The sequence below is a fragment of the Trichosurus vulpecula genome, chromosome 3 (assembly GCF_011100635.1).
Source record: "Trichosurus vulpecula isolate mTriVul1 chromosome 3, mTriVul1.pri, whole genome shotgun sequence".
NCBI lineage: Eukaryota > Metazoa > Chordata > Mammalia > Diprotodontia > Phalangeridae > Trichosurus > Trichosurus vulpecula.
This window is the reverse complement of record NC_050575.1, coordinates 51581696-51595040: the sequence shown is the minus strand read 5'-3', so window position 1 is coordinate 51595040 and position 13345 is coordinate 51581696. Positions and strand designations below refer to the sequence as shown.

Genomic DNA, 13345 nt, shown 5'->3' with positions numbered 1-13345 from the left:
CTGGCACAGACCTACTGACTCCAGATCAGGCAAACACAACTTTTCAAAAACCATTATCTTGTTCCACTCTTTCCCAAGAAGGAAACAACCTACCTACCTCGTGGATCTCTTAATACCAGGACTACCACACTGTAGGGCAGCTAGATGTCACAGTGGATACAGTGCCAGGCCCAGAGTCAGGAAGACTCATCTTCCTGAATCCAAATCTGGCCTCAGGCACTGTATCACCCTGGGAAAGTCAATTAGTCCTGTTTGCCTTAGTTTCCTCACCTGCAAAATGAGAGGGAGAAAAAATGGCAAAACACTCCAATGTCTTTCCTACAAAAACCCCAAACGGGGTCATGAAAAGTCAGATAGGACTAAAAAACATAGTCACCTGTACAAATAAGTAAAAATAGCATCCTTGCTAATGTCATTGATAAAGATCATAGTTTTGGGGGGATTTGGAAATGAATTACTGCATATAAATGGTTTGACTTCTATGGAGCAACAATGGACTTGGAGCCATTTTAACCAACTTTCAAATGCACTGGGTATATCAAATAAAATACGCTGCTGATTCCCTCCACCCTTCTTTAATCGGAGGATGGGAGGGAACAAAAAGAAACCGTTAGGACTTCCAATCTCATTCATACACTACTAGGAGAACACACAAGAAAGAAATCCATAGTACCCAAGCCACTGGGCCTGTTGTTGGAAGGGAAAGAGTCAGTGGTCAAAGATGTTGCAAGGCTTTGAAGGTTACTGCCACCTTGGAGAGAATCCATACATCCCTTCAAAATAAAGCTCAACAGTCAACTCCTATAGGAGGCCTTTCTGAACTCCCAGTAGTTAGAGTGCTCTGTTACTAAAATTATTTTGTATTTTATTTATAATTTGTTCTTACTTTTTTTTAATAACATATGTTGTCTCTACCCCGTAGAATATAAGTTCCTCAAAAGTTCCTGAACATCAAGAGAATTAATGAAAAGAAATATAAGGGAAAGTGGCCTAGCCATACCAGATCTAAAACTGTATTATAAAGCAGCAATCATCAAAACTACTTGGTACTGGCTAAGAAATAGAATGGTAGATCAGTGGAATAGGTGAGGTACACAAGACACAGTAGTCAATGACTATAGTAATATACTGTTTGATAAACCCAAAGACTCCAGCTTCTGGGATAAGAACTCACTATCTGACAAAAACTGCTGGGAAAACTGGAAAATACTATGGCAGAAACTAGGCACAGACCAACATATTATACAGGTCAAAATGAGCACATGATTTAGACATAAAGGGTGATACCATAAGCAAATTAGGAGAGAAAGGTAAGGTTCACCTGTCAGATGTATGGAGAAGGGAAGAATTTATGACCAAACAAGAGATAGAAAACATAATGAAATGCAGAATGTATAATTTTGATTACATTAAATTAAAAAGGTTCTGCACAAAGCCAATTTATCCAAGATCAAAAGGGAAGCAGAAAGATGGGAAACATTTTTTACAGCCAGTGTCTCTGATAAAGGCCTCATTTCTAAACTATATAGAGAACTGAGTCAAATTTAAAAGAATACAAGTCATTCCCCAAATGATAGTCAAAGGATATGAACAGGCAATTTTCAGAGGAAGAAATTAAAGCTATCTATACTCATATGAAAAAATGTTCTAAATCACTATTGATTAGAGAAATGCATATTAAAACAACTCTGAGGTATCACCTTATACTAATCCAATTGGCAAATATGACAAAACAGGAAAATGATAAACATTGGAGAAGATGTAGGAAAAATGGAACACTAATGCATTGTTGGTGGAGTTACGAACTGATCCAACCATTCTGGGCAGCAATGTGGAACTATGTCTAAAGGACTATAAAACTGTATATACCCTTTGATCCAGCAATATCACTACTAGGTCTATATCCCAAAGAGATCATAAAAAAGGGAAAAGGACCCACACATACAAAAATATAGCAGCTCTATTTGTGGTAGCAAAGAATGGGAAATTGAGGAGATGCCCATCAACTCAGGAATGGTTGAGTAAGTTGGGGTGTATGAATGGAATACTAGTGTTCCATAAGAAATGATGAGCAGGCAGATTTCAGAAAAACCTGGAAAGACTCACATGAACTGATGCTGAGTGAGCAGAACCAGGTGAACATTGTATACAGTGACAGCAACATTGTGTGATGACCAAGTTTGATAGACTTAGTTCTTATCAGCAATGAAATGATCTAAGACAATTCCAAAAAAACTCATAATGGAAAATGCTATCCATATCCAGAGAAAGAACTATGGAGTTTGAATGCAGATTGAAGCAGACTATCTTCTCTTTTTGTTTTCTTTCTCATGGTTTTTCCCTTTTATTCTGATTCTTCTTTCACCATGTGACTAATGTGGAAATATGTTTACTATGGTTGTACATGTACAACCTATATCAGATTGCATGTTGTCTTGGGGAGGGGGAAGGGAAAAAATAGGGAACTCAAAATCTTATAAAAGTGAACGTCGAAAACTCAAAACGAATAAATAAATGAATAAATGAATAAACATATAAATAAACATATAAATAAATAAATAAATAAATAAATAAATAAATAAATAAATAAATAAATAAATAAATAAATAAGTGAATGAATGAATGAATAAGTAGTTTTTTGAAAAAAAGAATACAAGTTCCTTAAGGGCAAGACATTTTATTTTTGTATCTCCCTGTGCCAAGCGTAGTGTCTGCTGCTTAAATTAAATTAAGTACTCAAAGAATCTAATATCAGTCAAAGCATAAAATACGGGTAATAAACAAGGTCCATGTGAAATTTAACAGGAAGTGAATCTGAGGGGGCGGTTGATTCTTTTTCAGTTGTATGATTAACCCAAAATGTGTAAACTCTCACCACCAATGCAGAATGGCAGTCCATCTGTAAACTCTAGTCTTAGAGTGATTTCCTGATGATGACATGGTTAGTATGACAACCAAGTCTAGTCCTCTCTCTGTTGTACCAGGATGCTTCTCATGAAGAAAATACAACCTCAATATCACAGAGAATTGGAAGAGAGGAGCCATAATTTAAATGTAAGGGTATTCTTTGTTCCAAAGAAAGAAATCTAAAAGGAGAAGGGAAGTAATATTAATTAAGAAAGTACAGCATGAGAATCTAAAAACTTCAGAGTAGAAACAGTGTGCGAAGCATTTGGGTAAGGTTATAGTTACAGAATTGTAAGCTGTAGTTATGAGAGCGTAAGATAGACTAACTGATTACACAAAGGACATGGACAATATTTTCCTAATAAAAATTTAAAATTTGACATAAATTACAGCAGCAACAGGAAGCAGGAACCACCAAATCCTCTTCAGGAAGTCTTAGGTGCTTTTAGCAAAGTATCTGCTAAATTCCTGACCTGCTTCCCTGGCAATTTCTTCGGCCAGAAGATAGCAATAAAGGAAAGCAGTTGGGTCTCTGGATTCAATTCTGGCCAACAAGAAACTGTTCATGATACGGAAGTGATGGGACCTTTGGGAGAAAGTGATCATGTCAACTTGAAATGATTTTTCATGAAGGAAGGGAATGCTGTACATGGACCATACTCGAGTCTAGACTTAACACAGACTTCAAAAAATTGAGAGAAAAGATAGGAATGATCCCAAGAGACAGAGACTCATAAAGAAAACATGGCTCAAGAAAAATGTAAGACGGGGGAAAAAAAACTCTGATTCCAACCACACAATCTGAAAAGATCTCAAAGAGGGGAGAAATCTAAAGAAATCAATGTGGCTTCACTGGGAGAATGACTGGGTTAGATTTCAAAAGAAGAGGTATAAAAGGCTGAAGAGAGGGACATGCAAACAAAGGTTATGTGCTCATCTGCACTTAGTGTCTGCATAAGCTCCTCAAGGGATGATTTCATTTATTTCTGAATGCCCAGCACAGTACCTGGCATGCTGGGCACTTTATAAATCTGTGCTGATGGATGATCTTGTGTGACGTAAACTAACATGCATATATGTCACGTACTTCCAATAGAACATACACTCGCTGAAGCCAAGGACCTTTTTAATGCTACTCTCTCTGATGATTCACAAAGTGCCTTGCATATAATATCTATTTAACACATGCTGGCTGAATTGATAGTGCATATCATAATACCAGCAGGACCACTGACAAATTATCAGTGTTTATGGAGGAGACGGAGAAATGTAATAGAAATAGAAGCTAAGAGGATAAGTTTATCCAGTCTTACCCCCTCGCCCAGTGCATGAACCACTTCTACAACATTGTTAACAAGAGGCAATGATAATAACAGTGATGATACAGAGAGCTTTAAGGTCTGGAGGGCACTTTACATAGACATGATACCCACAACCATCCTAGGAGGCAGGTGCTACTATTATCCACATTTTACAGATGAAGAAACTGAGGCAAACAAAGGTTAAGTGACTTGTCCAATAAGTATTCAAGGTAGGATTTGAACTCAGATCTTCCTGCTCCAAGTTCAGCCATCTATCCACTGTGTAACCTAGATGCCTGTGATCTACCTCTTGTCTGAGCACTTCCAGTGTTCAAAGGCAGCTTACTGCCTTATAATTGTACTGTTTTGGGAGCAACTGATTGGATAGACCTGAGTTCAAATCTGGCCTCAGACACTAGTAGCTATGTGACTTTGGACAATTCACTTAACCCTGTTGACCTCAGTTTCTTCATCTGTAAAATTAGCTAGAGAAAGAAATGGCAAACTACTCTAGTATCTCTGACAAGAAAACCCTAAATCGGGTCATGAAGAGTTGGACACAACCGAAAATATTAAACAACTATAAAATAACATGTTGGTCAAATATTTTTAATATATTGTCCAGTTCTAGGCAGAGCAACAGGCTCTGAAAAAGTAGTTAGCATGACTACAGGAAGGTAACAAAATGATAAAAGTCCTAAAACAAGGCAAAAGGAACAACAGTTGGAAGAACTAGGGATGTTTAGTTTGGATCAGGGAACACCTAGTGGGAACAGGATTGCTATTCACATATTTCAGGATTATATGGTAGAAGGATTAGATTAATTCCATACTGCTGTCGAAGGTAAAAGTTATAGGGAGGCAACTTTTACTAAAACATAAGGAAATATTTTCCAATAATTAATATTATCCCACAATGGAACGATGATTCAAGAAGAAGGAGCTATCCATCACCCAAAGAAGTCAAGAGGCTGGGTGATTATTTGACCATTTATCAAGAATATTACAGAAAGAATCTAACTACAGGAGGGAGGTTGGAGCGATGACCTTTAACATCCCTTCCAACTCTAAGAACCTGCAATTGAAAATCAAAGGCTGTACCAAAGAGCATTTGATGAAAATGAGTGTTCTTTGTTATATAAGTACTGTCCCCAAATCTCCAGCAAACACTAGAGTCTGATTCTGCCATGTGAAAATCTACTACTATTTTTATAAACTAAGCTAAGAAACAACCACCACATAAATCTCACTTTCCAAGTCAATCTACATCTATTACCAGTTCTTTCCTTTGAGTCAATAAAGACTTATTAAGCATCTACTATGTGCCAGGCACTGTGCTAAGGGAAAGGGCTGCACATAAAGGATGCCCTCAGGATGCCCTCCATGAAAATGGATAAAACAAGCTTTACCCAGCTACAGCGGGCAGGAAGAATTATATAAGTACAAATGGGAAGAGAAAGAGAAAGAATAAAAACAGGTTTGTAAGCAGCAAGGCAGGCCAGGGCTAGGCAATGATTTATACATCCCTAAGGATTCCCTGACTGAATTCATACCTATGATCTGCAGGTTTGTTTCAAAAGTCTTAAAAATAATTCCCCTATCAACACTTCCATTTGTGGAGGAGGAAGAAAAGCTTTCATTAATCCTTCTATGGATAATTCCCACCTACCATCCTCCTCCTTCCCTTATCTGTTCCCTATGGACACAGAAAAACAATTATTAGATTTTCATGAGCAATTATGAAAAAATTTTTAAACCAAAATGTACAAGAAAAGATTATTAAATTTCTTTAAACATCTGGATACACCAGACCATGATAATTCATATAGTGAGGTTAAACTCATGCAAAAATACACACATGCTTAGGAAAAAAACCCTATTGGATGAAAATAGAAGCACAAAAAAACCTAAAGACACTAATTTCTGCTAACACTGAAAAGGGAAGAAAAGAGGAAGGTGTCACCCTTATTATATGCTGAGTTCAATCCAATAAACATTTATCACTTTGAAACCTAAGCAAATACTTCAGTGTTTCCAGGAGGTACCACTAAGGCCCTGTGACTTCCAAAAACCAATTAATCTATAAATATTTATTCAGTGTTGGACCATAAAACAATCTAAAGGGTCTGAACCATATCCTGAAGTTCCTGGGTCTCCAAATGAGTCCCCACTGACCTACTGGGTCACTTGGATAACACCTCTTTGGGGATGACATGACAAAAAAGGATTCTGTACTGTTTATTTATGCCAAATGAAATCACCAACTGCACACAAGAATGAGGAAAGGCATTTAAGCAAGGAAACAGAGTAGGAAATACAAATTTGCTGTTATCTATTCTCTCTCTCTCTCCACACACACACACACACACACACACACACACACACACACACACACGTGTGTGTGTGTGTGTGTGTGTGTGTGTGTGTGTGTGTAATGGAAGTGAGCACTCAGGTTCAAGCAAACTAGAAATCCACAAGCATTTATTAAAATGCCTACTATGTACCAAGCATAATTCTTGCTCTCAAGGGGCTTATATTTTATAGAGGGAAATATGTCTACAACATACTACGGGAAGTCCCCTGACCCACATTGGTGCCCATATGAGATCACTATACATGCTCATGGTCCTTAAATCTTGTATGTAATATGGATACAACAAAAACAGACACCAAGCAAAGAGGTTGGACATGGAGGCAAAAAAACCTGAGTTCATATCCAATCTCTGACATTTACTGGTCCTATGCCTCTAGGGAAGTCACGTGACCTATCTGCTTCAGTTTCCTTGTCTGTAAAATGAGGATGATAATAATAACCCCTTCCATTTCCATGGTTGTTGTGGGAATAAAAGGAGACATGTGTAAAGTGTGTGGCAAAACTAAAAGTGCTGAATAAATCTTAGTTATTATTATTAACAAAAAGGAAAGGAATCTGACTGAAACTGTTCTGGAGATGCCAATTACTAGATACAAGCTACTTTGAGCCTTTAACCTTTCGTCAGCTACTGAAGTCAGTAAATGTTTGCTGAACTGAATTAATTGCCTACTGTGTGCAAGGCACTGTGCTCAGCTTTGAGGATGCACAGATAAATACAACACACATCTTATTATCAAGAAATTTAAATGTAAAAATAAGAAAGGTTGAATAGTGCCTCTGCCATGTATTACCTACGAGACTACTGGAAAGCCATTACAACCCTTTGGACTGCCGTTTCAATATCTGGAAAATAAGGGGGCTGCTTCCAACTCTAAATCTTTGACCCTAACGTCCTATGACCTACAATAACAATAATAATAATGAAGCAAAGTGATATGAGAAGGGAGGGTGAGGGAGAGCAAAGGAAAGGACCAAGCAAATGTCTACTATCTCCAGTAGGAAGGTACGCTATTCTAACACTGGTCCTCAGTCATTTTCACTTCTCTGATAAGGCGACAATCAGAACTTGAACAAATATATTCCAAACCTCCATCATTATCACCCACTAAAAAAATCCTCACCCTGGACCGTGGCTCTGTGCTAGGCACTAAAAAGTGGCCAAAAAAACAAAATTCAAAACCAGTTTGTGTTACTTGGCAGTTTGCCTCCACCTCCGTATGTCCTTTGAAGCCTCAAAGAACTCTGCAATAGCCCCTGACAGCGAGAAATTCAGAGGGAATTAAAGTAATAGGATCCTAGATTATCTATAAACTGGAGCAAAAGTCTCTGAAGAAAACAGAGAGGTAAATAAATCAGAAGAGAGAAAGAAAAGCAGAAGAGCCATAATGAAAGCTCCCCAAAGCACTGATTCAATAAATATTTTTTATTGCTGTTTAATCATTTCAGTAGTGACCAACTCTTCCTGACCCCATTTGGGGTTTTCTTGGCAGAGACACTAAAGTGGTATGTCATTTCCTTCCCCTGTTCATTTGACAGATTAGGAAACCGAGGCAAACATGGTTAAGAAACTTGCCCAGGGTCACACAGCTAGTACATGTGTGAGGTCTTCTCCAGGCCTGGCACTCTATCAACTGCATCACCCAGAGCAGTGGTTCTTAAATTAGGGGTCACAAAAAATCTGACAACAGCAAAAGGTTTCTGAATGCATAACAACCCCAAATTAATTAAAAATCAAACGTGTTGTGCAACTTCGCTGCAGCATTGGTTATGAACACAAAGCCTGCACACTTTGCACTGCACACACCCTCAGGCCATGCAGTCCCAACCCAAGAAGGCTGCCGAAAGAAGAAAAGGGGCTATGAGTGGAAAAAGTTTAAGAAGCCCTGACCTACAGAACTAACAGGGGCCAGCAGCGGTGAATGGATACAAGAGACTAAGGCTGACCCAAAAAAAAAAAGGGGGGGGGGGTAGGGTAGAAGGTGGGAAGTAAGGGATGAGATTCACGCCCAGGGCAAATAAGATAATAATACATGGTAGGGAGAAGGTAGAATGATTCAATTTTGCTTTCTGAATTTTAGAAGCAAAAAGCCTCCAAAAGAAGTACCCCAAGGGCAGGAAAGGTTTCATTTTTTTATTTTATAGCTTTAACACTTAGCACAAAGGTTTGCATATATTATAGTATATACATAGAAAATATTGTACCATATTTCTTTTATTCCAAAGAGAATGATCTTTGGACTGGAAAAGATGGATCAAAAATGACTAAAAAAAGAATTGAATATAATATAAAGAGACATAAATAGAATAATACAAAGAATTATTAAAAGGGCACCTACAGGCCATTAATCGTTTCAAGTCATCAAGACCAAAGAAACTACATCCAAATGGGCAAATACAATTAATAGAACTACTATCAATGACCTCTAAAAAATCAAGAGAAAACAGGAGAGGTTCCACAAGCCTAGAAAAAGGCAAATGTCTCAATTTTCAAAATGAAGAAGAGAGTGGAATCTAATAGACCAATGAGCTTGACTTCTACTCCTCTAAAAAAAGAAGCTAAGAAATATTACTAAAGGGGCAGTTTTTGAACATCTTGGGGCAGAGGAGATGAAGGTCACAAAGAAGAAAATCACAGGTCTATCAAAGACAGGTCAAGCCTTTTGCTTTTTGATAAGGTTACCAGCCTGAGAGAGTAGGAGGAATGTTGAACATGGAGTACACCTAAAAATCAGAAAAGTATCTGGCCAAATCTCTCAGATATTATTCTTGTAGACAGGAAGTAGAAATATAGACTAGATAACAAATAGGAGAGTTAGCTGTATTTGGAACTCGTTGAATGACCAGACCAGACACTGTCTTCTGATTTATTCACTTTTTTGTTTCTTTTTTTTGGGGGGTGAGGGGTGGGGTGAGGCAATTGGGGTTAAGTGACTTGCCCAGAGTCACACAGCTAGTTGGTATGTGTCAAGTATCTGAGGCTGGATTTGAACTCTTGTCTTCCTGACTCCAGGGCCACCGCTCTATCAACTGTGCCACCTTAACTGTCCCAATTCACCTTTTTCTAATGCAAAAGTTCATTACTCAGGTCTTCAGGTATATTTAGGGCTCACCATCAACCTCAAAGGTCTCTTCCAATTTTAGAATCCTATGAACTTGAATGAAAGCCTCTACTGTGGTACAATGGACAGAGAATCTTGGCCTCAAGTGAGGAAGACCCGAATTCAAATCCAGCCTCTACACAGCTATGTGACTCTGGGGAAGTCACTTAACCTGTCTGCCTCAATTTCCTTCAATTGTGATGTGGCATCCAAAAGCTAAAGTTACCTTAGCCTATGTTAAAAGTGGCATATTTTGATTAAAAATCAAATAATGTTGGTCTACATTAACAAAGCACCTTTATTAGGGGAACTCCAAATACCTATTTAATGCTATTTAGAATGCATGCTATCTAATCAGAATGAAGGGCAAACAAAGACAAAGAAATAACACTGTAACTAAAATACTTTCACTTAAGAATACCTTTTCTTTGCTTCTCCAATAATGTTGCTGTAATGTTTTCTGAGAGTATTTTACTAAAATTATAATAGAATTCTATGACAAAAGAAATTCAAAGTGTTTTCTGATTCTGGGCCTATTTTAATAATTTAAAAATGGAAAATATAAAATCTTGAGACTTTCTTCTTAAAAAAGAGCACCATAATATCCAAAATGAAAAGGTGATAATCCCACTGTACTCTCCCTGGTCAGATCACATCTAGAGCAGAGTATGTTCAGTTCTGAGAACATCAGAAAGGACAAATGGGAGAACACAAAGTGGAAGAACATCAGAAATATGCAAAAGCCTCAAGATCATGTCATAGAACCATTGGTTGAGGGTGCATGATTCACGCCCTCAAATGACTGTAGAGAAGGTATTGGATTTGTCCTGTTTGGTTCCTGAAGGCAGAAACAAGAGCAAAGAATACCAATCAGGGAATTTAGGCTTGGTATCAGGAAGGGCTTCCTAAAAATTCGAGCTTTCTAAACATGGAATGGAATGCCTTGAGAAGCAAGTGGCTTCTCCAGTGGAGTAAGGCAAACAGAGGTGAAGTAATTTGCCCAGGGTCACACAGCTAGTAAGTGTCTGAGGCTGAATTTGAACTCAGGTCTTCCAAGATCCAGCTCTCTATCCACTGAACTACCTCACTGCCTCCAAGGAAAACAAGTTAAGTCACTTGCCCAGAGTCATACAGCTAGTAGGTAACTGAGGCTGGATTTGAACTCGAGTCTTCTTGATTCTGGGCCCAGAGCCCGAGGTCCAGGGACAGCTAGCTGCTTCTAAAAACTTAGCTACTCTGATCAATATAATAACACAATTCCAAAAGGCCTATGATGAAAAATATTATCCACCTCCAGAGAGGGAACGGATTAACTAACTGCAGATGAAGCATATTTTTTTCACTTTTTAAAAAATCTTGCTTTTTTTTTTTTTTGGCAACATGGCTAATACAGAAATATGTTTTGCAATATGTTTCTTGCCCTTTTTTTGCTTTTTTCCCCAATATGGCTAATATGAAAATATGCTTTCACATAACTTCACATGTGTAATTGATATATTGCTTGCCTTCTCAATGGGTAAGGGAGGTAGGAAGAGAATTCGAAATTCAAAAATTCTTTTAAATGAATGTTAAAATTTAAAAAAAAAAAAGAAAACTTAATGCCATCTCAAATTAAAATATAGTCTGATCTTTTCCTATAAAAAGCTGTTTAAAAGGGCATGGTTACCAAGCTGCCCTAAAGCATACGAAACATACATAGGAACTGTATATTTGAACATGAAGGACTTTTGACTCTAAGAAGGCATTTAAGGGAATAAGAAATTTATTTTCTATCTAAGTCTACAGGAAGAGCAAGGCTAAACAATAACTGGTAACGGTGATTAGTGAGAAAAGTACAGTGCTTTATTTTATCTCTTTTTTACTGCATTTCTTTAAACACTGAACTAAATTATAGTAGTGTTAAAAATAACATTAATGCTAATAATTATCTGGGTTCAAGGTTGTATTTATTTTTTGTTTGTTTTGTTTTGTTTTGGTGAGGCAATGAGGGTTAAATGACTTGCCCAGGGGCACATAGCTGGTAAGCGTCAATTGTCTGAAGACAGATTTGAATTCAGATCCTCCTCACTCCAGGGCCAGTGCTCTATCCACTGCACATTTAGCTGTCTCTTGGCTTTTTTTTCTTTTGGTTTGGTTTTTAAATAAAATTTTTCAGCATAATTGAGTGGGAAAGCATGTTATATTATCAGTAATGGCCCTAATCATTTGGTCCATATCCAAGGCATATCCCAGGTGCTTCAGTCACCTACCAGCAGCTACCTAAATAATAATATTAAGTGACAAAGTCTCATGAATTCTTTTTCCAAACTCTAATCTATGAAATTGTATCATATTCCCAAGGCAGCAAAAAGACCTGGTACGATTTTGTCCTATCCCATTTCAGTGAGGAGCCACTTACTGGTTCCTGGCCATCCATGGCTTCCATCCACAGTCTCCGGTCCTCTTCAGACAACGCCTGCATGGTGATAACACCTGGCCTGTGGAAAAGGAAAATAGATAAAAATAAACACACCTGAAATAAGGAGAAGAGAAAAGTGACAGCAAGAATGGCCTTAAGAAGAAATATCCTTTTTCTGGGGTTCAGTTTCCAGGAGCTGAACCAAATGACTTCTGATACCCCAACAATTCTGAATCTATGATCTTATAATCCTTCCCCCAATCAATACTCTAAAACAAAGCAAAGAAAGGCTTTCTGAGTCTAATTAAGAATGTCTTAGACACACAAAAGTTATATTAAATCTGTGCCCATTCTCCCCACTGGTCAGCGTGGTAGAGGGGTGGGCATGCCCCTGAAATGTTGGGGGAAAATATCTGTATGTACTTCTGTTCTTGCCATATCTTCAAAGTAACTATTTCTTTGTAAAAGCTTAAAAAAGAAACACACGTGTCAGACATTTAGAATAGCAAGTTATCCTAATCCGTCCAAATAATTGCTCCAACAGTCACTTCCATTATTTATCCAGCTAATTCTTAATGAGCCCAATTACTCTATAACATGACAGTAACAAAACGAGTAGCCCCAATCTGTTAACAACTCATATTTCTATATGACACTGATGTGTCAGTGTACTTATAATGACCCTGTAACATAGAGCTTCCATGTTCCATGCTAGGTGGTACAATGGATAGAGCGACAGGCCTGGAGTCAGGAAGACATGAGTTTAAATCCAGCCTCAGAACATTACTAGCTGTAGACGAGCTATGTACATTAGCTGCGTAGCTGGACAAGCTAATTCACCTTGATTTGCCTCACGTTCCTCATCTGTAAAATGGGGTATTTAACATGCACCTTTCAGGGTTGTTGTGAGGATGAAGTGAGATGATAATCATGAAGTCCTCAGCACAGTGCCTGGCCCATAGTAAACAAGCACCGGATAAGCTTCGGATTTTCTGATTACAAAGAGGAAGAATAGAGAAGAAGACTTCCTGACATCCAGGGCAATGATCTAAACCATGGTCTCTCCAGTAGGTGTAAGTAGAACAGAAAAACATGACTACACATAAAACCACAAATTTCCATTTTATACAATACACTTTTTTAAAAGTACGTAACAATTCAATGTGTTACTTTCAAAATTGTCCTGCTTATCAATGTTTTCTTGTAAAATGCTTTAGCGGCCCTCTTTTTTCTTCTTTCTTTTTTGTTTTTTTGGCAATATTCTAGC

General features: G+C 37.8%; 1 protein-coding gene across 1 annotated transcript in view; it reads right to left on the bottom strand.

Annotated features, from left to right (window-relative positions):
• The window catches only part of ARHGAP26 (Rho GTPase activating protein 26), a 531098-nt gene that overhangs the window by 302496 nt on the left and 215257 nt on the right, over window positions 1-13345 (bottom strand). The window contains exon 11 of the mRNA XM_036749095.1: window positions 12079-12157. Coding sequence (XP_036604990.1) covers window positions 12079-12157 — 79 coding nt within the window. The remainder of the gene's footprint in view (window positions 1-12078; window positions 12158-13345) is intronic.